At 38.3% G+C, this 26,674-nt stretch overlaps 1 protein-coding gene across 8 annotated transcripts in view; it reads left to right on the top strand.

Annotated features, from left to right (window-relative positions):
- Positions 1–25,866, top strand: part of SUGCT (succinyl-CoA:glutarate-CoA transferase) — a 338,160-nt gene extending 312,294 nt beyond the window's left edge. For 5 of the 8 annotated variants that reach the window (XM_080580286.1, XM_080580284.1, XM_080580291.1 and 2 more), the window contains one exon: positions 25,529–25,866. In XM_080580286.1, coding sequence (XP_080436412.1) covers positions 25,529–25,692 — 164 coding nt within the window. In that variant the 3' untranslated portion in view covers positions 25,693–25,866. Of the gene's footprint in view, positions 1–17,114; positions 17,236–24,035; positions 24,148–25,528 lie in introns of all 8 variants that reach the window. The other 3 variants (XM_080580293.1, XM_080580292.1, XR_013946616.1) reach the window with 2 other exon arrangements.
- The last annotated feature ends 808 nt before the right edge of the window (positions 25,867–26,674 follow it).

The following is a 26,674-nucleotide window of genomic DNA, read 5'->3' as shown; positions in this document are numbered from 1 at the left end:
CAGGGACAATGTAAATCCACAGACAGACAAAAAATCTGAAAAGTTATCTCTTTTTATAGTTTATTCATTTTTTTTCAGGTTTAAAAGTATTTAGTATATTTAAAACATGTGAGCTTTTCAGAAATGATTTTTGCATGCCATGCTTCTTAAACGGTTATGATTTTAGAAAATGCTTACTGGTCTGATTGTAAACAATTGAAAAGGCCTAAGCCATACAACAAGGGACGAGACAAGGACATCCAGGCAGTCTCGAGAACCACAGAAATTGTTGTTAACAAGATGCTCTATCCACTCTCATTTCCCCAATGCAAAAGGAAAAAGGCCGCAGACCATAAACCTTTTGAGATTCAAGGTAATGCCTTTGCATGACATCTGAAAACCCTGAGAAGTTTCGTGTTTTCCCCTTGTGAAAGTGGCGAGAGCATTATAAGAGATTTGATTGAAACAGTCAATTTGAAATCTAGCTGGCTAATCTCATACATTGTGGGTAGAACAGAAACCTATTAAAAGTTATGTAGCACCACGTTCAATGAATTTTACATGAAAAACAAGTGCAATACTGAGTAATAAAAGAGGACACAGCACTGTAGAAGCTTACTTGTGATCCCTCCCTAGTTTTTTGTCAGTTTACATTTTACCCTCCCTTTTGCCTGTGTTTGATACTGAGTTCCCCACTCTCCCTCCCTCGCTGATGAAATGAAGTTATTTAAATACTATATTTACCTTTACATAGTCTTTAATGTTAAGTGAAGACAATATTTGAATAGTGCCCTACTGGTGAGATTGACTAGCAAGAAGGAGATACTGAAATTGTCTATATGTGATGATCTGACTCAGAGAATCACACTGGTCAGAGCGGGTTCAGCGCTGAATTGAGACCAGGTCACTTAGGGTTTTGGCTTGAAAAGCCCCAAAGATGGAGATCCCACAACCTCTTCTAAAAGCTCTTGTGAAACCTGCTGTCTGAAAGCAGACTGTGTTGGAGCTGTGGGAAATAGATTGTTTTTTCACTTTCAATTATGGTATTGCCAGGTGTTATCTGAAACAATACAGTGGAAAAAAAAAAAGACATCTAGTATTTAAAAATTGACAGTGTCACCTTAAAATGATTATTTTCTAAATGTTTTATATGAGTGCTGTGGAACAGTAACACATGCACATACTCCTCCAGCTGTACAGTAAAATTTATGAAACTCACGTTTCTGGCACCATTGGTAAGGACAATAGTTTTGCATGAGCAGTTTTCGTATCATGATATGTTGCGGCTCTATTATGGCAAAAAGGGTTAGAAGACATGAACATTAAAAAAATAAACAAACAAATTTTTATTTAAACTACATCTTTTTATTTTTAAGCTAAAAAGATCATACACACATATGCTTTTTAAATACTCCTGAAGGATACAATTTTTACTGTCTGCAGTTTTATCTTTAAGAGTAATTCATTGTTAAAAGCCGTTCTTCTTGGATGAGACCTTTTGATTGCGGAGGGAATTGAGAATCTATCTCAAAGTTGCTTTCCATGTCCTTATGATGCTGTTCGTCAGTGATGCTCAAGCCAGTGAAGTTGACTTTTTTCAGATGTAATCCATTCAAATTATCTGTTTTTTTTTCTTTCTTTTTTCTTTTTTTTTTTTTTTCCTTTTTGCTGCCTTTTGTCAAATCAGCTGTTGGCTCCTTCCACATTGTCTCTTAGCTCATTTTTTCACCCCTGTTCCCAGCTACATTATTCACAGAGCCAACCACAGCTGGCTGAGCACATTATGAAAAATTCCTGTGATCATATGGACTTCCTCAGTTGCAAGTGATGATGACTCTGCTTTGTATCTGCCATCTTCTTGCTCCACCAGCCTTTCTTCTGAATCTCACTGATAAGCATCTCAGTTATCTTTTCATCACTTTTAACATCAAACTCTCCACTGCTCCTGCTGCTTTTTATATTATTTTTTGCTCTCATCCTCCAACTTCTTTCTTTGCCTCTGTAGTTCTTGATTTCCCTGCTTTTGGTTGCCTTTTCCTCTATTCTTATCTTCTCCATATTTTTTTTTCTATTCTCTAACTCTCCCCAAACTCATTTTAAGGATGGCTCATGCATACTCAAGAAACTAAGAGTGATCATTCTGGGGCAGTTCGAAGGTCTGTATCTCATTCTGGGTTTTCTCTGACAATAACCAAAGTTTTGGCTCTCCCATCGGAAAAACAAACAAACAAAAAAACAATAATCAAAGCTCTCCTTCTCTCTCTTTCCCTCTTCTTCCTTCTCTTTCCCTCTTCTCTCTTTTAGTAAAACTCGATAAAGAATCCAGGAATCCAGGATGGTGAAATTTCGGTTTGCACTCTGTCTTATCCCAGAAGTATTAGAGTTCACCCGCCCCCCCCAAAAAAAAACCAACCAAACAAACAAAAAAAAACCATCATTCTTTCATTTGAACTACAGCAGAGACCCTTGATGGTTGGAGAACTTTGTGACCCTGTGATAACAAACCACTTTTAATGGAAACTTTGTGTTCACAATCTCAAGAAGAAATACAATTGAAGAAGGACCTTTTAAGAATGCCATGTACTAAATTAAATGCCCCCTTTTTTAAGGGCTGCAAACTCAAATCCTGCCCTTATGATGTACTGTTGCATTTTTGTTTCTCTGAGTGACCCAGCTGGAGTCTTGCCTTTTCCTCACTAGTCTGCCAAGGAACCTTTGTGCTGAATCACTGACTATTTCTACTGTAATTGGCTTGGACTTCTAGGGTGAGGGATGTGCTGAATACTTCTCTTTTTTGCCCGCTAATTGTTTTCCCTGCCTCATGGGGCATTTTCTCGAGTTTTTCTGTGCTCCTGTAATATTTGATTTGGAGCTGTATGTGCAGCAAAATAAAAATTAATTCCATTTGATTAATTTCTTAAATGTTGCTTGTCAATTTAAGGAATTTCTGAGCAGCTCTTCTTTCTGAGGAGCGAGTTTTAGACCATCTTAAGACTTCCTATAGGTAACTAAATGTCAAAAAAAATCTCAACCATTTTTCCTCACAGTTATTTCAGCCAAGATTTTTGTTTATCCCTTTATCAGTCCTTTTAGAATAAACAAGAAATAATGGAGTCGTTGTGCTTACATTGCCCTATTCCCCACTTCCCAGGTAAATCAAGGGTGTCTCTTAGCAGCAGAAGGATGAGGTACAGTTGTGATTGCAGCCATTACGTGGGGGAACAGGAAGGTGATAGGAACCAGTGTCCTGGCTTTGTCATTAGGAGCTGGATTCCAGTCACACTTCTCTTTCTACAGCAAAAATAAGAATTTTTAGCAGATGGGTTGGTGCTATAGTAAACTTTGCACTGAGGAATTGTTTCCAGACGGTCACTTCTTATCAGCGTAGATGTGCATGTGCACTAATACACTTGCCCACTAAAACTACACCAGCCAAAGGATGAGCTCAATCTAGAGAAGAGTTGCATAGGTGCTGGCCTGGCTGAAGAAGACATGCAAGTAAATGTAATTGTTCTATCAGTATGGTGAAACCTTCTGTTATAGATGGAATGGTGTCACCCACATAGGGGTGGCTTTCTTTAGGGGTCCCTTTCTTTAGGGAAAAGAGGACTGACAAAAGAAAGTAGCAGAAGACTGTGACTTCACTGGCCCATCAATGCTGAAAAATGCATCCATGTGCCACCTCCTGCAGTAGAAAAGCAAATCTACAGAGATTGATGGGAATAAAAAGTAGCACCAAAAGACATACGATGATGAGGACAGAAAAAACAAGGTTGTTTTGGTCTCAAGTCCCACCAGTTCTCCCACTTCTGTGTAGTGCCTTTAAACTACAGCAAACTTTCTTCTTGGTTATATTTTACATGCTTTGTTAGGAGTGTGTCCTATGAATGTCAACTTGAGAACATCCAATTGTTCTAAAAAATGCATTTCCTTGAGAACAACTCATATGAAAAAAAAAAAAAAGCAAGTGTTGTCTGATAAAGGAAATCCTTCACTATTCATAAAATATTTGGGTTATTTGAGAAAAGAGGAAATTGCTAAGGATTAGGTTTACAGCACATGAGCATGTCTCAGAAGTGCTACTCTGTAAAGCTTGTCAAGGAAAAAAAAAAAAAAGGAAATAAATCCCAGTAGGCTTCCAGAGTTTTGCATCCTGTAGTTTATTACATTTGTCAGTAAAGGCAGCAAGGATTATGGAAATAGATTTATTAATTTTATGAAATCCTGGCACGAAGGATTGGTGGCCCTCTGATAGAAAATGAAGTGGAAGTATTTTGCAAAAGACAGACATTGTGTACTTGCAGTGAAAAGTTATTACTGCAGCAAACCTGTTGCAAATAAATCGCTGTAGCAAATCCCTTGGAAGTTACTTGCCTTAAAGTCTATGGGATTATGTTTTATGTCTCCTTGTTTAAAGGAAGATCCTTGGTTTCAATGGGTGTTCAAATTCCTCAGGGCAGTGTACAGAATTAAAACAGCTAATCATAACCAGTTTGGAAAATTTCCTTTTGGTGTTTTAGCATTTGTTATTAATGCCTTAAAGGCACATTCTCTTCCCAACTGAAAGGTTCATTTTCTCTACTTTCAGTATCACATCCTTCACACAAGGTGTCCTTTGGAAAACCTTAAAACATTTTATCCTTTTCAGGATCTGTCATCTGTATGTTGAGAGGAAACTGAGAATAGGACAGTAGGTTGTGCTAAAAAAGGTGTTAATTGAAACATGATGATTAGACTGTTTATAAAGATGATCTGTTTTTCACTTCAAGACAGAGTCCATGACATATAAGAGAAAAATACGGCCATTGAGATCTGAATTGCTAAAAGCCTTTTTTTTTTTTTTCCTTTTCTTCAAATTTCTTAAGTCATATCCATCTGAAAGCAGTTTTTACGCTAGTAGTCTAAAATCTCTTCAAGGACTCTGGTCTAGTCTGGTAGTCATGTATTGCATCTGCGAGAGATAGCAGTTTCACTTCTGTCTAAATATTAAGCACGTTCAGTGGGTATCGCTAATAAAGTTACGTTTTCCCCTAGAAGTGTTCATCTATAGCAGAAGGTTAATGTCTTCTGGGCCAGGTCATAGAAGCTAAAAAGGCAGTCTTGCTTTTTTCTCTCTTTAAAATAACCAGTATTATGGGATGCCTTTAATAATCATAACAGTTTATTTCATTTTTACCTTACTTTACCTTACTTACTTATTATTACTATTGTATCTAAATAGTAAAAAAAGTAAAGTAAAAATAGTAAAAAAAAAATAGTAAAAAAAGTAAAAAGTAAACTCATGAATCTTAGCATCCTGAGAACCACTTAAGAACTCTTATACCTCTTTCACAGGGACAAAGAACACTTTCCCTAAGTCACTCTAGGGCCACTGATAACAGAGAAGAAAAATGAATTTCATGTGCTCAGGTCCTTGACTACCCACTCATCACTGGCCCATCCTTTCCTCATGGCAGAGGAGCAATGGCATGTGCCAGGCTCTGTTCTCTCACTGCCTGTTCACCTGCTTTATGTCTGCTCTCCATGAGTCTGTACTCTGCAACCCAGGCACCTTTGCAGCTCACAGATACAGGTGGGTAAACATCTCTGCTCTCTTTCATCTGTACTTTTGTTGTCCTTTACTCTCCTAGTTTCTTTTGGAAAGAAAAGCAGATGCATTGGTGGGAAAGACACGATGCTTTGTCTGACCATGTTTCTAGACAGTAAGGACTGTGGAGTGAGACATACCACAGAGGGAACATGCCCACTGTCTAAATGTAAAGTTCTATTGCAGCAAGGCATATTGGCATGCAACACAGAAAAAGTTTAGCAGCATTGTTCTAAGGGAAGCTTAATAGTCCTTAGTGGTTGCAGCACTGCATCTGCTGCTCTACGATTTCAGCATACCTTGCAAATGTTACCTAGGTCTTCAAAATAACCTGAGTTAAGTCAGCAAATACTGTTATCAGTGTATTACAGCTGGGGAGACTGAGTCATTTAGACACATGCTGAAATGGTTTGCTGATTCATATCCACACATAGTAACTACTTGACATGAAGCTGTATTGCAAGTTAGTGAAGGTGCTAGAATTTTATGGTTCTGTGTCTAATGGTTATTCTCCTTTAGATTTGTATTGGGAATGTGAAAGATACCATTTCATAAGGGTTAGGCTTTTGTTGGAAGGAAGAAATTGAAAAGCATGTGCCTGTTTTTGTTAATTATATTCTCCATGAGGGCAATAATCATCTGAAAACCTCTACTGTATCAATGGAAGTAATTATAAGCGTGCTATATAAATACATATGTCATGTAGACATCTCATTGTATGAATGCAAGTCCAAATGCATTTATATAATATCAGTACATCTATGTATAAATGGGATGCTTATTGAAATGTAAGCAGCTGAAATAAAAATCTTGATTTTCTGGTATGAAACTTATTTCTTCTTCAAGCTGTGCTTGAAATTTATACCACCAATGAGTGTGAAATACAATTATCCTGGAAGTGTAAGTCTAAGAGCTGATAACAGTATTCATCACATCAGAGATTTTTTTTTTTACAATTTTATTCATTTTTTATGCAATCAATCCTGTAGGTTTTTCTTTTTTTTTCCCCCATTTTGGCCTTTTTTAACAATTCTAAAGCACTTGTAACCATATTACAGAGAGTATTTGATTTACACTTAAGGGAAATATCACACCTTACAGTTCAGTCTTCTAATAAACCTCAGACCTCCTCCATTTCTATCACTTAACTTAAAATTTCCAAATCTTGGAAAGAGGTTGATTTCAGTGTATTACCGTTCCTATGCTACAGTGATATAGTGCAGTCAAAGAATTTTTCCACATGATCATAGTACTATTATCAGTATTAATTTTTATTTAATTGGATCAGGATTTAGATGTGGATGAACATAAGCAGTTCTATTAAAAGATTAATAGTGTTTTCTTCCTTTATTTTCTCACATTCACAGTCATTCTCTTATTTCCCCCTTCTTTTCACTCATTTCTTAAGAGCTTTTCTATAACTACAGTCTCTTGCTGAGATGACATGGCTAACCTGATGCTAGCTTGTAAGGAAAACAGCACAGTACTTGAGTATTTTTATTCTGAATTTTATTTAGAAATATCAAACCAAAGAATTTAAAGTGCCCAGTGGCTTACTTTACCCATGCTATCAGTTTATGCCCTCTCCAAAAGCAACATTATTTCTGAAGTGTTCAAAATATCTTGAGGAACATGTAGATTGAAAATATCTATATTCCTAAATACTTTTTATTTTCCTAACTTTACATTGATTTTACACTGTGCTTACAAGACTAAATGTTTGTTGAATCTGGTCCTAAGTCTTTTATTTGAAACTGGCAATATTTATGGCCTGCAAATTAAATGTGATGGATAGGGAGAGCCAGAGCTTAATTTAAAAACAGGATCTGAATCCTATTAAAATCTTTTCAAGTTGTAAAATATACCTTAGTATGAATGGGAATAAGGAGATGAACCAATGCTTTAATTAAAACTAATCAGAAACAACGTGATTTTCTTTTCAGTCTTTCTCACTCTAAGAATATCCAATGTGAGCAGCTTCTGTGAAACTTGTGGGTTTGCTTGTACACAGATGTAAGGATTATTCGCATGCTGCCATTTGCCAGTGACTTCAACAGCAGTTTCCACATGTTGCAGAAATCACACCATATAAAGCAGACGTATGTTATTTGTCTATGTTTTGTCTATGAACCAAGCAGGACATAATTATTTTAATAGAATTAAGGCCGACATTCTATAACGTCTTTAAAAGGATTCAGAAGGCTTTACAAAAGAGGACAGCTACAGCACAAAAATACTAATTAAGATGAACTTTTCAAAGATGATAAATGGTTAGGGCTACTTTTAATTTGATTACACAGCTGAAGCTGCATTAAAGACTGAATTTCAGAGAGTGTACTTTCTTCAAATTAGGACTACAACAGTCATCTCAGATCCACAAGCAAAGTCAGACTGAGCTCCTACTCAGTCATTTGTGAAAACTATGTCCCTATTTCTCTCTAGTCACATTATGAGTCAAAGCTGGTTGGAAAAAGAGATGGGGGGAAGCATATGCTGACCTGGATTAACTTGTCATAGTGCTATACTTAACAAGCTGAGTATCTAGACATTTTATGTATAGAGTCTGCTTCTGTTGGTTCACCTAGGAGAATAAGTAAAGATGCCAAGGTTGTGTCTTTCCTCTGAGTCACCCAGAAAAAACAGAATTTGGATTTCTTTAATGAGAAATCTTGTTTCTCATATCTAATACAGAAGGCTGTGGTACCCTAAGATTGATGTTGCATCTACCTAAACAGCATAATTCTACAGAGAGTTCTAGATACTGCAAAATTAAATAAATGATATCAGACGGAGATATTAATACAGAGATACTCTGTATTAAAGCAGACCCATTTTCCCACCCTATTTGATTTCTTTATCTGAATCTGTTTCTACCTTTTTTTTTTTTTTTTTTTTTTTTTTTTTTTTGTGGTCAGCCTCTAGGAAGACTGGATAAGCCAGACACAGAAATTACAAAAAATCAGTTTGTGTGTTGAATTGGCGTTACATCTTTCAGTATGAATTCAGGTTCTGCTAGCACTTTTAGGAATCATTAGTACTTTGCTGAATTTTCCCACACCTGCTTAAAATATGTTGGTTGTAGTGCATGCTGCGAAGTGGGGTTACTTGGCTTGTCATTAAGTATAAATCCCAGCTGCAGAGATCTAACAAATCCAGAGGAAGAATTCAGCAAATATAGTCTATTTAGTCAGAAGTGCTGCTTCATCTTTCTCTGTTTCTCAAATATTACTTTCAATGTGCAACTTGTCAGTTTCTGTGAGAAATAGATGAGGGAGTACATGGATTAATGAAGGAAAAATGTGAACAGTGAAGAATATGAAGCATTCACAGTATTCAATACTTAAGGTCAGTAGAAAGTTTTGGAGAAGAGTGGGGGAAGGAGAGAGGGAAAATAAGGCTTAGGGTTCAATGGCAAGTGCCGTGGTGAGCTGTGGGCTTTGGGAACAAGAAAGAGCACTGAAGGTTGATGAGTAATTGAGTTACATGGGATATATTATCTCATGGTGTATTAAGTTGCTTGTGGTGATTATCCTCAGGATGTTAGAGTAGGCGTTGGTTAATGGGAGACTAGGGAGAGAATTGGGAAGAGCAGAGGAGTATGCATTAGAGGAGGGTGGGATAGTGGAGCTAGATGGTGAATTGTTAGAGGCTAGGAAAGTATCAGGGGAAAATATTGGATGTTCTCCCCCTATTCTTGCCCTCCTCCAAAAACATCTACATTTGGCCTTTGCAGAGGGAGGTCTAGTGTACTGAACTTTTATGGGTGTTTTTCTGTCTTTATATTGACTTTGATAATCTGTGTGGAAGGGTGAATGTTTGCCAAGATGTGGTTAATTGGCAAAGGAGAACAAAGAGTAGTGTCAATAGGAGAAATATGGATACAGCTTAAGCCTTGCTGTGCTAATAGATTGGTTAGGGCACTGTAACATGAGGGCAGATAAGAGTCAGAAGGTGGTAGGAACAGAAGTTAATGATGGGAAGTGCTTATCCCAGCTGAGCTTTATCCTATCACAGTATCACAGTATCACAGATTTCTAGGTTGGAAGAGACCTCAAGATCATCGAGTCCAACCTCCGACCTAACACTAAGTACTCCACTAAACCATATCGCTAAGCTCTACATCTAAACGTCTTTTAAAGACCTCCAGGGATGGTGACTCCACCACCTCCCTGGGCAGCCCGTTCCAATGCTTAATAACCCTTTGGGTAAAGAAGTACTTCCTAACATCCAACCTAAACCTCCCCTGTCGCAACTTTCACCCATTCCCCCTCGTCCTGTCACCAGGCACGTAGGAGAACAGACCAACCTCCACATCTTTACAGCCTCCTTTAAGGTAACTGTAGAGAGCGATAAGGTCGCCCCTGAGCCTCCTCTTCTCCAGGCTGAACAAGCCCAGCTCCCTCAGCCGCTCCTCGTAAGACTTGTTCTCCAGACCCCTCACCAGCTTGGTCGCCCTTCTCTGGACTCGCTAGAGCACGTCCATGTCCTTCCTGTAGCGAGGGGCCCAAAACTGAACACAGTACTCAAGGTGCGGCCTCACCAGAGCCGAGTACAAGGGCACAATCACTTCCCTAGACCTGCTGGCCACACTGCTTCTTATACAGGCCAGGATGCTGTTGGCCTTCTTGGCCACCTGGGCACACTGCTGGCTCATATTCAGCCGACTATCAACCAATACTCCCAGGTCCTTCTCGGCCAGGCAGCTTTCCAGCCACTCATCTCCCAGCCTGTAGCTCTGCTTGGGGTTGTTGCGCCCCAGATGCAGGACCCGGCACTTGGCCTTGTTGAACTTCATACAGTTGACCTCAGCCCATCGCTCCAGCCTATCCAGATCCTTCTGCAGAGCCTTCCTGCCCTCGAGCAGATCAACACACGCACTTAGCCTGGTGTCATCTGCAAACTTACTGAGGGTGCACTGGACGCCCTCATCCAGATCATCGATAAAGATATTAAAGAGGACTGGCCCCAGCACTGAGCCCTGGGGGACACCACTAGTGACCAGCCTCCAACCAGATTTGACTCCATTCACCACAACTCTCTGGGCCCGGCTATCCAGCCAGTTTCTAACCCAGCGAAGCGTACGCCAGTCCAAGCCCCGAGCAGCCAGTTTCTTGAGGAGAATGTTGTGGGGAACTGTGTCAAAAGCCTTACTGAGGTCAAGGTAAACCACATCCACAGCCTTTCCCTCATCCACCAAGCGCGTCACTTGGTCATAGAAGGAGATCAGGTTCGTCAAGCAGGATCTACCTTTCATAAACCCATGCTGACTGGGCCTGATCGCCTGCTTGCCCTGCAAGTGCCGCGTGATGACCCTCAAGATAATCTGCTCCATGAGCTTTCCTGGCACTGAGGTCAAACTGACAGGCCTATAGTTCCCCGGGTCTGCCCTGCGGCCCTTCTTATAGATGGGCGTCACATTGGCTAGCCGCCAGTCAACTGGGACCTCCCCCGATAGCCAGGACTGCCGATAAATGATGGAAAGCGGCTCGGCCAGCTCCTCCGCCAGTTCTTTCAGTTTTCTTTCTTCTATGTTTCAGAAGAACTGTGTTTTCACAAACATATATCTGTTTTTTGGAACTCCTGAACTCAAAAATTACCTGTTGGTCCAGCCCTCTGCATATCTCACCCTGCTTCATTCAATCCCTTCACCCAGCTAACTTTGCTCTTAGGTTTACTAACGCTGTCTGGCATGGGGATTTGGTTCAAATATTTAAAAATATAGTACAGGGCTCTTGGTTGGGTGCTAGTGCCAGTAATGTCTCTTGATTGCAGTGCAATCATTAACACAACCTTAAGAATTGGATTAAAACAACAAGTAGCTTTGCCTAATAATGTAGCTCTTCTTGAAATATGAGGTTGTTTTCAACATTTTCAGTATGTTTTAATATTATGGAAAGTTTAGTGTTTTGTTAGCAAGATGGCTTTTAACTGGAGAGCCCTAAGAAGATAAGATACAAGCAGAATAATTTCTGAAAGATTTTGATGTTTGTGACTGCCAATCTGGTATGTGCCCCCTTATATACCCATGGGAAGAAAAGATTTTGGAGGCCAGCTGTTTCTTGCAGCTTGCCAGAAGAGTCTGTGTCACATCAGCAATGTCAGTCATTCACCTCAGTGTGCATGTCCACATAAATGATATATATTACAGTTAAATGTCATATACAAAGATGTACTTCAGATGTGCTTAAAATGTTTCAAATTTCTGTGTGTTTGTAAAATTAAAATGATCCTAAGACAGTAAACCAAAATTACAGTTCATTTTTCATCTCCAAGTTTGTGCCCTACTTATTTGGAGGAGGTGCTCAATTCACTGCATTTAGCACAATAGTGTCTGCCTTTCAAAGAGCAACTAAACCAGGCTAAGCAGTTCTGGAGCCACCAAAGTCTCAATAATACATTTTGATAGCTAGTTATTATTTAATTTTAATTAAATTATACTGCAGAGACATACTTCAATAGAGAACCTAAATTTCCCAGTCAGGATCAGGGCTATGATGTTCAAGGATCTGCAGACAGAAACCAACATGTGTTTTCTACCACATTATGGGAAACAGTTTCCACCCAAGAGTTAGCTAAGAGTTTAATCCTGCAATTAGTATGCTCTCTGCCCAGAAACTATCACTTGGAGCACAGCAAGACAGATGGATTTAGGATTAGAAAGAAATCTCTCCCACAACAGAGTAATGCACAATTTATTAGATATAACTTGGGACAGTGGTTCATACTTTGCTGAAGCAGCTTTGGGAGTCAGGATATCAGAAAATTATTATTTGTATTTTATTCCAATACAAAGTGGGGCCCATTGTGTAAGACACTAGACAAACAAATAGTAAGAGGCAACTCCAGTCCTTCACATTTTATAATCTAAAAAGGCAAGATTAACAAAACTGTAGGGGAAATAGAAGGGTATGGTAAAGGAACCTGATTTGCCTGTTATCACAGGGTTGTTTGGTGACAGAGCAAGGAGCCAAATGCCTCTGTTTAGATTCTCAACTCCTGCAGTCTGTTCTATGGTTGATCTTACTAATTCTAAATAATCTACTAGATGTTTATTTGTTTCTTCTGACAGTTTTTTTATGTGTACATGGTTTTCTCTTGTATTTGGTGTTGTGTGTTGAAATTGCTATAGAGAGAGTAAGTCCAAGGAGGAGCATTATGCTAGTTACCCTACTTAAGTGAAAAAGAACAGAAAAGTAGTAGATCTATAATTAGGGTAAATTTAAATGTTTCTATATCATAGCAAGCAGTTCTTGTTAAAAGATTTATGTCATAAAAAAGTGTTCCATCAAGGATTACTTTAAGCAAAAACAGCAGCTGGCTTTGAAATTAATGAATATAATCTGCAACAGGTACATATATAAAGCATGAAGTAATTCCTGGCATTCTTCAGTTGATACAGTATCTGAACGCTGGGGGGAAAGCATTAGAATACAGGAAAGCTAGACAAAGTATTTTATTTTATGATTTTTTTTTTTTCCTGCAACTGGATGAACAAGCATTACAAACATGCCCTACACCTGTAAGATCTAGTTATATGGCAGGTAACCAGGGAATATTCTGTGTTTTAAAATGAAATCTGCACATTGAATCAGGCAGAGAACAGCTGGCTTAGAAATCAGCCTAAGAATCAGAATAATCTATGAAAAGTATTTGTGTTAGTCTTAAACATTTTTGCATGCTGTCAGTGCAGAAGATAGCCTCTGAACTTTGTGGATTAAGGAAGGGGCTGATATGACTTTCTGGAATTGGGTCGTCTTGTTAAGAATGGAAAATTCAATTAAAATTTAGTTATTAGAAAACTATGTGAGCCTTTGTGATTTACTGCAGCACAATGCAGGTTCATATTTTAAAAGGCAGAATTTTCAGTCAAATTTCTGTTGAGTTATTAGGGAATAAAGATGCGGTCACTTCTGCTACAAGTCATTGCTTTTTGAGCAAGAACTCTATTCTGATGTGCATACAATAAGCAATAGAAAGGCAAATGAATGTAAGAAGCTATTCTGTAACAGCCAAATACAAATATGCTTTGAAGACTAACTGAAACACAAACTAGGGATATAAGATTCCTGGATATAAGAAACACCAGATGATTAAACTTTGTTAAATCATATGGTGTTCAGGAGAAATCTACCAGCACCAAGGCAGGGCAGGTACTCACTCATTACAGCATCTCTAATTCTAACAATAGGATGCGAATCCCATTCTTTCTACATGCAAACAGGAATTTACACAACTACTTTTAATCCAAACTTTTAGATATATCAGTGTAAACTGAGTATAGATGCTTTTTCCTTGGATATTACTTGAGATTAAATCTGTACAAAATCATTTATGTTTACTCAAAATGGGAAATTATAAGAGAAAATTAAGTAAAATCAGATTACCCAAAAAGCTAAAATTAAATGGAAACAAAAACTGTTAGTATGAAACAAAAGTGCCCACACACAGACTTGCTCCAAAATAAGTAATTGTGTGAAGTAAAACCAACTGTTATTTTGGTTCCAGTTTTTGTGTGGATAAGCCCTGGGACCTCTGGCAATTAAAATATAATTGTTCTTGTGATGCAAATATTTACAACCATACTAAGGCCATTTTAAATTGCCAGTACAGTGTAAAATAGACACAGCATTGCTGAAAATGAAGAAAGGGACAGCCAGGCCCTTCATATTTTATAAGGATTTTTAGGAGACAGCACTTTCCAATCATATGAGGTAAAAGAAAGGAGAAGAGAGATTGAAGGCTTTGCAGTGAAAAAGCAGATTGTAGAAAGAAGAAGAAATACAGTAAATGAAAACCCACAAGTGCAAATGGCAAAGGATCAAAGGTGAGGGGCTGTGTAGGAGGGAGGTGCTACTGATGCTCCCAGACATTCAGAGATGGAAAAAATCCATTAAAACTAAGCACCTGCTGCTTAAGATTAAGACTCCAAAATTACAAAGCATGTCAGTAAAAGCATTTTGCTTTGGAGTTTAAAGGGGAGCTAAAGAAAACAGCAAAAATATTAGGAGGTGGAAAAAGAGAGAATGGGGAAATATTTTAATGAAACTGATCTGTGCACATTTAAAATGGGCTATTGCTTAGGCATGGCTGGTTTCAATCTGATTTTAATTTTTGTTTCCCAGCTTTTTAGTTGTCTTCTTGAGCAAAAAAGAGTCTTTTAAGTTTAGTTTAGTAAGGGGATAGGCAAGTGAGCTTTGGATGGCTTCCTAACCTTGTGCCTCATTCCTCTTCATGGGTGTGTCCGACTTAAATTTCTGTTTCTTAATCCTACTGTAGTCTTTGTGGGTGAGGAGAGATGATTTCTGACTCTTTTGACCGTTGTAGGGTAGAACACAACACTGAAATCCCTTCTGACAGAGTAAAGGCTGGCAAATGTTAGAAACCACAAGAACTTAGATACAGAACCAGCCTATACTTAACTAACATACACATGCTCACATCGGCATGCCCACACAACCAAAAACCAGACTGAAGGCTGCTTGGTTTGAAATGGCAGTTTCTCGTGCCCCATACTGCTTTGATATTTGCAAGTCGATGAGCTGAATATCACATGTCAGGGATTGGCAGCAGACAATGGAAAGCCAAAAAGCTGTTCCCAGTTCTTCACACAGAGACAGTATTGATCAAATTGTCACTTACAAATCTGTGGAAAAAAAAACAGCCTAATCTTCAGTATGTTCCCTCTCTAGCTGACTCCCAAAGCCCAATTTCCCTTTGAAAAACTTATAATTAACCTGATGATTGCTTTTCAATAGGAAATAGGAAAATAGAAGGGCTAGAAATAGTTATATATCTAGACTTTTACTTTCCCCTGCTAAATGAAAGGATTTTTGCTCTTCTTGTCTATTTTGAATACCAGATGTCTTTGCACAGTCAAATTGAGACATCCTAAAAGAGAAAGATTTTCAGATGTCCTCAGCTTTTTCTGGAAACTGGGCCCCTGTAAAGATGTCTCAAGTATGACACTCAGAAAGAGAGTTGTCCCAGATTGCACAGTGCTTTTCAAAACTCTGCCAGCATTTTTAGTAGCCTATGCCTCAAGGAGTCTGGGCACCTTACCCAAAAAGAGCTAAAAATGTAATTTGCAGTTCTTCAAGTAATCCAAAACAAAGTATCAAATCCCTTCCCATCTTCCTTTGCCAGGGAAAGTCCCTATGCAGTGGAACTGGCCTCATTCTGCAGCACAGGGGACAACAGAAGTAAATGGAGGGTGGAGTGGGAGAGCTTTTGGAAGAGTGATCAGGCTGTGCAAAGTACTCAGTCCTACTTAATCACAGATGCCTTGCTCGAGAATCAAGTTCCAAATATTTCCATGGTGCTCAAACATAGAGTTACCTAGCTGTCATTTGCTCTGAAGAATTTCAACCACCAGAATTTCCTTGGCTGTGCTGCAGCTGATGACTTTTTCCATTATTTTAATACTCACTCAGCAGATACTTACTTGGTGTGGATCACTAACCAGGCAAGAAAATATCATCAGACTGTTGAATTTTCCAAATGTGAAGGTTTATATGCCTGTGCATTGTAGCCACAGAGGAACAGTCTGAAGATGTGTAGAATAAACACTCATGGCAATAAACATGCAACACGTGACAGACACATGATTTGACATCTAACTGAATGTCTGATCTTTTTTTTTTTTTTTTTTTTATAACAATACACCCCTTTTGAGACTTAATCCTTTGACCAAAAGAAGGGATTGTTAAGGAAAAATTAGTCAATGTAAAAGTGTTTAGAAGTGATTGCAAATAGTTCTGCTACAGGTAGACTGTAGAAGGTTTTTGTTTCTCAATTTCTTTTTCTTAACAGGCTAAGATAGATGCTTCAAGACATTAATTATCCTAAATTAATGAATAAATCATGTACTAATATACAGATGGGTTGTGTTGAGGCTAGGGAACTAAAGAAAAGCTCTGTGATACAGTGTTTCTGTCACGAGCTGTTTACCACCCAGTTCACTCTATTCCAGGCTAACAACTGTCTCTGCCAAAGCAGGTGTTACGGTGGGTTTTAAAACCGTCAGACCGGAATGCCAGATAGACCTCAGATTTTAAAAAGAGACTTAAAGAAACTTGATTGGTATCATCACAAATAATCATCTTAACATCAGTTCCCATTTCAAGCTGTACTTAAAAGAGCTTTAGAGAGATACAGATTTTTTTTTTTTCTGTGCAATAAACTGTACCCCATTCTGATATCCGTATTCTGATAAAAGAGAGAAAATTATATCCAGCCTTAGGTTCACAGTGTGTATGTTCTTCAGCGTGGATTGTCTTGCATCCCAGAATTAAGGGACTAGAATCAGCTTCAGGTATGCAGGCTTCAGCTAGCTGCCTAAAGAGCAAGGAAGAGCTCATCTGCAAGGAAAAGTTAATCTCCTCCTACTCTGATGATGCACAGCTGGCCAGGAGGATTACCTTTGGGGTCTCCGAAGAGCCAAAGAATCTAACCTATAGCTGGAGACAGGACACAGGAAAGGACAGATTGGTGTACTGGGGAGATGCAGACACTTTCTGGGTTGGCTGACGTGTCTTATTCCAACATGCAGGGTCACACTAACCACAAGGCATGGGACTTGGAAATAGTTTTCACCAGGCTCAGTAGGAGGTCCCTGAGGAGCTTCTTGCCTGCCTGCACAGCTGGGGACATGATTCAACTTCCAGGATCATGTGAGCATGTTGCAACTGAGCAGTTCTCTGTCCTTTCAAGAGACTCTTTTCAGGTGGCATTTTGATTTTTTTGTTCCATGCTTGTAACACACTTCTCGCTGATTGCTCTCTTTAAGAGAAATTGATTAAGGCATTAATATCTTAGTTAATTAATTATTCAATTAATTAATATTAATTAATTATTAATATCTTAGTGAAACAATATATCGCTTGACCTCTCAAGTATCAGAGGAAGCTCAGGTCCATCTTAAACCCAGTTCCATTCTGTGGAAACAGTTGTGCTTATGGGCGTTTCAGAATTCCATGTATTTTATGCCCAGAAATAACCATTATGGTCCTCCTGAATAGCACAAGCCTTTCAGCCTGACCCCACAATTTCTGCATTAGGTACACATCCTGTGGTGGGATTGTACATCAAGTTTTGTATTGACTAGATTATAACTGGAGAAAAATTACATTTTTATCTTGGATTTTCATTAGTTTAGGCTTGCCTTTGTAGGTTTTTCCTATTAAAGTTTTGTAAGGCTTCTCCCAGTTTTTGCCTTCTACTTATTCGGCTCTTTCCAGCAAGACCAATTTATGTTAAACTAGAAGTCTCTACTGTCCTTACCTTGGGCTTGCACAGCCTGAATACACCTCCCACAGTGCTGTAGGAAAGACGTCTAGAAGAACTTGTTCCATGTACAGTGGAATTGAATAATCTTTTCCTTCAGACTTCTCTGCTTTATAAACCCTATGTGTACTTAAGATGACCTGACCTTTTCTCATGTACTTTATGCTGTGTCTCCACAGTATGTGCTAGGTGACTCTTACACAGTTGTGTCTGTACTTATTAGTAAGCCCTTTGCAACCAAACAGGGTATATAATACCCGAGTTCTTCCTTTTATTTATTTATTTATTTATACTATGTCATCAAGGCAGTAGTTTGGGTGTCTGTCCTTCAGCAGTCGCCAATTTTTGCAAAACTGGTAAGAACTTAATTTTCCTTAGGATTTCGGCACTGTTGTCCAGATTGACAGGCTCAAAAGTTAGGGGTGGAGCGGTGGGTGAAGCAAGGCAAACAGATGATTAGAAAGACAGCACAGACATGTGAACACGTTTCCTTAGGAAATGAAGCTACGGTTTATTACCTAGGGAATTTACAGTTCTTTAAAATTGCTACCTCTGAGTATTCTTTCTTGTCATCTTCCTTCCTGCCTTTCTTTGAGTCTTCTCTTTAGGTCTTTGGAGGTTTCATAAAGGAATGGAACTGTGTGAGGCTGTACAAAAAGGCCAAATTTTCAATGTTGTGAGGTGATACATATGGGAAGCAGTAGACACTACCTTACTGTGAGGTTCTTAAAGCTCTTATGTGCCAAGAGTTCTCTCTCAAAATTGTGTTGAATGATGCAGTTAGTCAGGATTGCTATCAAATATGCAAGCAGAGTGACTGATAAATGATTGCTTTTACCCCAGCAGTCATGCAAGATTAATTAGATATAGTCAGTATGGTGACACTTTGAAAATGTAAAGTGTATATAAATGCTGAGTGGTATTTTTACACTGATTATATCCAGGATGTTGGTTGATAGGAAATACATAAAATGCTTTTTAATGCATTTCTGTATGTGCAGCTTTGAGTTAAAAAAAAAAAAAAACTTTTGTAAGTGTACTTGACAAAGGGTTTTAGGAGTTGTGTAATGGATGTCCTGAATGTCTAAGTCAGGGTTTAAAAGTGATTGATTCTTAAACACCCAACTATGATTATCACAAATAAACCTTTTTTTTGTGATCTGCCTGTCAATTCCTTCCTCTCACAGTGATTCAGCTTTTACATTCTTGACTCTTGTGTCGTTAATAATTGTGATAATTCTTTTAGCTCTCCCATGGCAGTCAACATTTGCCAGATGAGAAGAGGTAAACAGATGACTTATAGATATGTTTAGTATTGATATTACTTTCACTGCACTACTGATTTTACTATTTACTACTACTATTTACTAATGTATTTACATGTGTGTTTGTATGGCACCTAACACAAGATATACCTTTTTTATTGCCATCTGAAAAGGGTTGTCCATCCCCTCTTCTCTCAGTTACTCATTCCTACTCATCCTGCCAAAGTTTTCCACCCTCTCAGCTGCGCTGGGTGCCAAATGAACACTCTGTGTGGCTATGCTTTAAGTGGGGGAGGAAGTGGAACCTGCAGTGAAAGAAGGAGTGAGTTCTTGAATATTATTCTCTTAATTTATTTTTTCCAAATCTATTATGAGTTGTTCTTAAAAAGTAAATCACCAGCTCTAATGTCATGCAAAAGGAAAAGATTTTTCCAGTGATTAAAAAGATTCCTAAGAAGCCCTCCAAGCTCCCAAACTGTCATGTCTATAGCAAGAAAGAAAAAACATTGTAGTTCCCCAGTTAAGCTGGAGCAAATAATTTGTTCTGGAGATTTCCTGAAGTCTGTGTGCACTACTTGTACTAGCATCAATTTTTAATGAGGCTTTTTTTGCCTGTGCGTACTTTTACTTTGTGTTTTATCAAGGGAAAGAAGCTCAGTGTAAAGGCAGTGTAGCCAGGCTGGGCTGTACTGTGTGCTCAGCCACCTCATACACTTCTCAGCTGTGAATGATGAATTAACAGAAGTCATGGCTGGGACAAAAGGGAAGAGACCTGACATTCAAAATGAAGTCTCCCAGGTCTACTCCTGGTAACATATCCCTGAACTCATCACTTCTAACTCCCGAGTGTACTTCATGTGAGCCATTAAGGCCATTTCTCAGACATATTCTCTATTGTTTTCCTTTTCAGTGCCTTAAAAGTTACTTGTTGTTTCCTGCTGATCCTCTTCTTTGGCTGGTTTCATAACTAGCTGATTGAATGCCCCAAACACTTGAACTGTAGTATATATGGGATCTGGGTGCAAATGATTTGGTTCTGGGCCATTTCTGTTGACTGTTAATGATATTTCATTGGAATTGCAAAACTGTTATGTAGCAACATGATGTTATTTGGAAGAGGTACAAGTTCTTGGTTTGTTTTTGTGTGGTTCGCACATGTATATAGACTACACTGTGAGCTGGGGTAGAGCTAGCTAACGAGGGGTGATAGGTTTCTCATTGCTCTTTCCTGTAAACATAGGTGATATGTTGGAAGAAGGACATATACACGTCCGTTAGTTCAAACTTCCCCTTTCTTTTTCCTTGTCCCACTTGAATCGTAACAAATATTCATGTCTTTTTCCTGAGCTTGGCTGTCCCTGGGCCTAATTCCCTCTACATAATTTGAGAATTAGATTAGTTCAATATGCTTTAACCTGTGCTGCAGAGAAAGTATTATCTGGTGACTCGTGCACAGTGCTGCAGGATTGCTATTTGGCAGGACAAAGCAAAATTTATTACCTTTATCCACTTTTATGTACAGTGCTTTGCTCCTTTAACATTCTAATTCAACTTCAATTTCTACTACTGAATAGTAGAACAAAACTAACTTTGCTTCTGCAGCCCTGAATCTCAGAAACATCCAGTGACACATTCCAAAACGTGCCATGTGTTTCACCTGGTTAGGGTGTATGTTCAAAGGCATTTTGTTATTGTTGGGCCTTTCCTCTGGACCTGTTTCAGTGGTTTTATCTCCCTTTATCTTTTGCTTTAATGTGTTTAATATGTCTCTACTTAATAGCTCTGCTTGATGTCTAGCACTGCTGTAGCAGATAGGCACAAAAGAAATCGAATTTATTGTGATGGTGTTGAGTTCAAATACTGGGGAAGTCTTCAAGGTAACCTGGTAGAGTTGTCTTTGTAGTTGCAACTGATACAAATTTTGACTTCTTGTTGCACTATTAATCCTTGAACATTGTGTGTTATGCACAGCATGTATTTTAACAATGTGCCAAAGTCAAAATGATTATAATAAAAAATCAGCCTAGAATTAAATGTGGTAAAAGAAATAACTTTTTGCTTTACTGGCAACAGTTAAAATAAAAAGAGAAGAAGGCTCCTTTTAATTAAACAGGACAAAGTCAAATCTCAGCTACTACTCATTCCTTTGTAGCTTTCTTCAGGTGACTATATCTGTCCCTTTAACTTCAGGGCTGAATTGAATATAGTGTCCAGCTTACAGTGGGGATGTGCAGGTGACCTCCTCCAACCGGTAACTGCTTTTATCCCAGCAAAGGCCTGTTTTCATCTGCAAAACTCCCTGTAACTCACCCACATGCAAATGCTTCTGACCTTAATTAAAGCAGTTCACCTCTCTCTGCCTCAAGGGATGGTTTCCTCATAAGGCAGTTGTGTTTAATTAGCATTTGGATAGCATTCTGCTGGTTGCTCTCCGGGAGCGTTGTTCAGTAGGAGCGTGGGATTGCTGAAGCCTGACTGGCAAGCTTTGCACCCTCCTAATTGACACAGAAGCCAAGTAGAAGTTACACAAGGAAAGAACAGAGAATCGTTAATGATGGATCATTAGCAAGTAGCTCCTTTGAATGAAAGTAGATAACTTTATAACTTTATCAAAGTGAAAAGTAGCATGATGAATGATGCATCAAACAATAAATGCTCAAGAAAGACACTGGTTTTGTAATTGCTATGCAAATTTCTAGCATGCTCTAGTTTGTAAGATTAATTTCTTTGGGAAGTGTGAAGCATTCTATGCCTGTTGTACACTTAATGTCAATTTCATTTTCTTTTCATTAGAGTTTTTATTCAATGTCTTTTGATATGATTTCAACTCCTGGGGTTTGAGATAGGCAATTTTTACACTAGCAAAAAATTGCACAAGCAAATGAAAACCATGTATATCTACTAAATTAGTTCCTGTCAGTCTGATGATTTCTCTGTATAAAGAGAACATATATATGGTCTCAGATGCAGACACCTGAAATGAGAATCTTTATATCTATTTATTATATTTTTAATAGAAATTGCCTAATAGTTTTATGGCTACTTTGAAATTCTAGACCAATAAATCTCTAAGGGGCATTTTACTCTGAAATTGTCTTCATAAGCATTTCAGTTGGCACAGATACATCATTCCTGTGGCTTGCACTAGGGCCAGTACAGCCCTCAGGCAGTGCTAGGAAGAGGAGATAATACAAATATTGTTTAGTGATGTCACCTGTTCCTTTAAAATTTACTGATCTCTCACATGAGAGTTCCTCTCAAAATTTAACTTAGTATATTCAAACTGAGTAGAACTAGGGGAATAAGTTAACAGAAAAATTACCCATGATGTGAGCCCTTTCTTAGTTTTCATGAATATTAGTGGGGGGAATGTATTATGTGAGATCACCCAATCCATCAGCAACCCCAAGGATCAGATATAGGTTCAGCTATACCAAAGCAATTCTAGTTCCTAAGGTCCTAATTGGTAGGAAGTCTGCAGCCTCCTCACATGACCTGTTTTAGCATTTCACTACCTGTACCATGATTTAAGTTTATGTTCAAGTAGCCAACTTTCTTTCTTTTCTTTTTTTTTTTTTTCAACTTGAGTCAATTAATTTGTCATCCATCATGGGCATGAGAAAGGATTTGCTTTCTTCTCGCAGAAGGGTAACATTTTTTTTCCTTTTCTTTTTTTTTTCTCTTTCTTTTCATCTTTTGAAAACAGTTTTGAAGACTGTGTTATTTTCCTGGCCTTCTCTTCAGGCCCATGACCACTTTGTTCAGCCTTTCATGTTTTCTCTGATCGCTTTGGTTGCTGTCCTGTAGAATATCTTCAGGTGTTCCACAAGGTTGTGCGGTGGGGGGCCCCCACCAGCCACTACTCCAGCTGTGACCTGCCAGCCCCAACTAGAACAAAAAGATAATTTCATGTGTCCTGCAGGCTTCTCTCTTGTTTGTACATCCCTGTATGACGCTTGCCTTTTTCGCAACAACATGGTGTTGTTGACTCACGTTCATTTTGTGATCTAGAGTAACCCCTAGCTCTTCCTACCTTGCTGTTTGTCCTCTGCCCTGTATTTATATTAATAAATGCAGCTCCTTCCCCTTGACATTATTGAATTTCGCCCGTTTTATCTGTTTTTTTTTCTCCAGTTTAGCCCAGTCGTTGTAAAATTTTTTCACAGTCGGTTTTAGCTTGGACTCCTCTGAAACCTGAGCGAGTACAATATGAGTTTCATCAGCTGACCCACTAAAAAAGTACTGATGAATGCTTCATTCTGAACAGATTCCTGTGGAGCTCACTTGAAACATCCTCCTCTTTTAGAAGACCCTAGGTAGCTATTCTCTGAATATGATTTCCCGCTCAGGACTCCACCTGGCTTTGGATTTACCTAGACCATGTTTCTTTAGTGAATTTATGGAAGATAGCAGAACTGAAAGTCTTTCTGAAACTCAGATATTGATCTGACATCCTGGTGGCTTGGGCGGGTGGGGGGGTCATTTCACATGATTTTGGATGTTTGGATGGTAGAGGTCTGCTTCTAAGATAATTCTGTGTCCTCTGTTTTATGGAAAAATGTAAATGATCACAATTCATTTGACCAGGTTTAGGCATTTACCAGTGTCTGAGACAAACTGCACTGTAAGTGTGTCTTCTTGTCTGCAATCACTCAAAAGGGAGTCAACTAAATATCAAAGCAACTAAAAATATATCTCTAGACTATTTGCATCTAAAGTTAGATGTGATGTATCTCACCTTCAGTGCTTCTCCTGATAGACAAAAATCAAATTGAGTGAACATTATTTTTTCTTAATAGATACATGCTTGCTGTTCCTCATCTCCTGAGTACAGTGTGATTATTGGTTCCAATATTTAATGTTCCTTCAAGTTAAATGATTTGGTCTGTAATTTCCCAATTCCCCCTCGTTTCCTTTTTAAGCACTGGAACAGTACCTCGCCTCTGCCAGGAGCATACTCATTAGGAACACACCTAATCATCTTGGAAAAAAATCTTTCTAAGTACCCATGAGTGTATTCTTGCTCATTTTGAGGTAAATACCTTTACTGTGTTAAACATTTTATCACTGGTGATCTGTTTAATGAAGACTGCAGCAAAAATGGAATATTTTGGCATGACCTTTTTCATCAGCTCTGCTCAAATAAGTAGTAACTCAAGTAGTCAGCTTCCTTACTCATGTTTTTATAGGATGACTTCTTGTTGTGATTTGTTTTCCTTGCCATGTGATAGTCTATCGTTCCTTTGGAACTAAGTCAAACCCTATTTTTATGTATTTATTTGCATTTCTAAGTAAAGCTGTAGTGGCATGCAGAAAGACACAACTACATATAACTTTTTCTATAAAATCTTTATGATGATATAATAAAGGCTGTAATTAAGAATAAAGGAATCATTTTTTCCATTGTCCAAAGCATCAGAGGTTGTTGAATATTTTATTAAAGGAAAGTTTCCAGGTGACAATTCTGGAAATTATCATCCCCTGCTTCTGTATAAAACAGTCTTTCTACGCATACAGTGAATGTATATCTCAGTTTTGATTCTGGAGTAAATCTGTGGCCTGTTCTCTCTACTGAGACTGATAGTAATGATATAGCTACTGGTCTGCAAGGAACTACACTGAAATCTCTGTTGGGTTCACTACAGAGGATTGCTAAAAAGTAAGACCTGACTATCTGCAGTAGACATAATTCTTCATATCATTGCCAGCTTCCCTAAGTTGTTTCCACCTTTGAAATGATTCTTGCCAGAGTAAATAAACCATTGTTGAGTTTCTTATGCTACCTACATTTTTGATAGAAGACATAAAACAATCTGGGGAATGTCATTTCTGTGCATGATGTTAGTCCTTCATCACTGCAGGATAATGGAGAACACTGCAGAGGTGTTTGAGCTGTTGCTGACAGGAAATGGTGCTGCCCATCATCTTATGCTGCTGTGGTGGTAGTAACGATGCCTTAATATGACTCTTCTTTGGCTTCTCATGGTTGTGCTGCCTCCTGTTGTATACAGAGTGTGGGGATTTCTGCAGTACATCCCATTTTGTGGTTTGGGCATATGTTGTTCAGCAAGCAGGGAGTAGTAGATCTGGGATTTAATATGACTCAGAATACCTGATATACATACCACTGGGAACAATGGGAAGACTTTCTTAAAGTTGGGCAAATATGCAGCAATTCTGCATTTGGCTGTACTACGTAAAACTCATAAAACTGGCTTATTAATACTTTATTGTCAGCAGGAATTTGTTTAGTATATAATTCTAGAATATAACATTTCTGTGATAAATAAACACTGTGATAAGACTGTTGTGAAAATGAGATACTTTTCTTTAAACTAACATAGACACTTCAATATTAATATAGACAGTAAATAATTTCCTTCTTTTTTTTTTTTTTTTTTTTTTTTTTTTACAGGACCAGGTGTCAGATACAGTGAATTTGCTGTGTCGCATCCCAAACCACCTCCACTTGTTGGACAGCATACGGTGGAGATACTGAAGGTCATGCTGGGGTATGAGGATGATGCCATAGAAGAACTGCTCCACACTGGTGTTGTGGCTCAGCATGAGGTCAGATAAGGAACATTAGCTACATTCCTTCACGCTGAGTTCACATAGCTTTGTCCTCTCTTTGCTCCCTTCAGCTCCCCTAATGGGACTCAAAGAGAAGACATAATTTAATTCCTAATTTTCTTCCATGTGTGTTTGTATGATTTTAACACTGATGTATCAAATAAACAATCTCGTACTGTCTGACTGAAAGATTTTCTTGGGGGGTAGGGGTAAATGTAATTATATGGTCCTGTGTGGCTACTCATTTTCAGTACATCATATGGGAAATGGAGTTCTTATCACAATTACAGTAATTGCCTAAATGTTTGTCCCCAGAAAGACATCATGTTAGTGAAAAGAAGCAGAACCTTAGAAATCTGTGTACTAAACTCTCCATTTGTAGAAAGCTGGCTTGCACAGTTACTTTAGGAGAAAATCAGCCATGTACAAATTGGTGGTTGATCTGAATGATTTTGAACAGAATCATTGGTTATGAACTCTTTGTTCATCTCTATTTCAAATCAAGTGTAGAGTAACCATTGCAAAACTCACTTCAGTTCTCTGGTATTACCAATTACTGGTATGTCTTTATGTTACATTGTATGGTCATGACAATCCCAGCATGTTAGCAGAAATAAGCTGGAATTGGCAGAGTTCTTCAGTTATGAAATAAGCCTATTCCAAGACCGGTTGAGAGATGAACTATGATTGAATAGTCTTTTGTAATTTTATTCAAGAATGCCCTGAGTGCTGTTAATTAAACATTGATCCACACAAAACTACATGCTGAATGTCAAATACCAGAACTTGCCCAAGTTTTTAATCTGTTTCTGTGGGTAGGTACTGATCCCTATCTCTGACTCTAATTCCCAACCAAAATACCTTTCACTCTGAAGAAAATATAGTTAAAATACAAATCTCTGCAAAGTTTTTGACTTGGTCCCACCCCCATGATTAAAGCATGGTCAGAGTTGACAAACCTACCTAGAAGTTAGTAACATCATATCCT

Source organism: Anser brachyrhynchus, assembly GCF_964034855.1.
Source record: "Anser brachyrhynchus genome assembly, chromosome: 2".
Taxonomy (NCBI): domain Eukaryota; kingdom Metazoa; phylum Chordata; class Aves; order Anseriformes; family Anatidae; genus Anser; species Anser brachyrhynchus.
The sequence above is the reverse complement of the archived record's forward strand: the minus strand, read 5'-3'. Positions and strand labels throughout refer to the sequence as shown.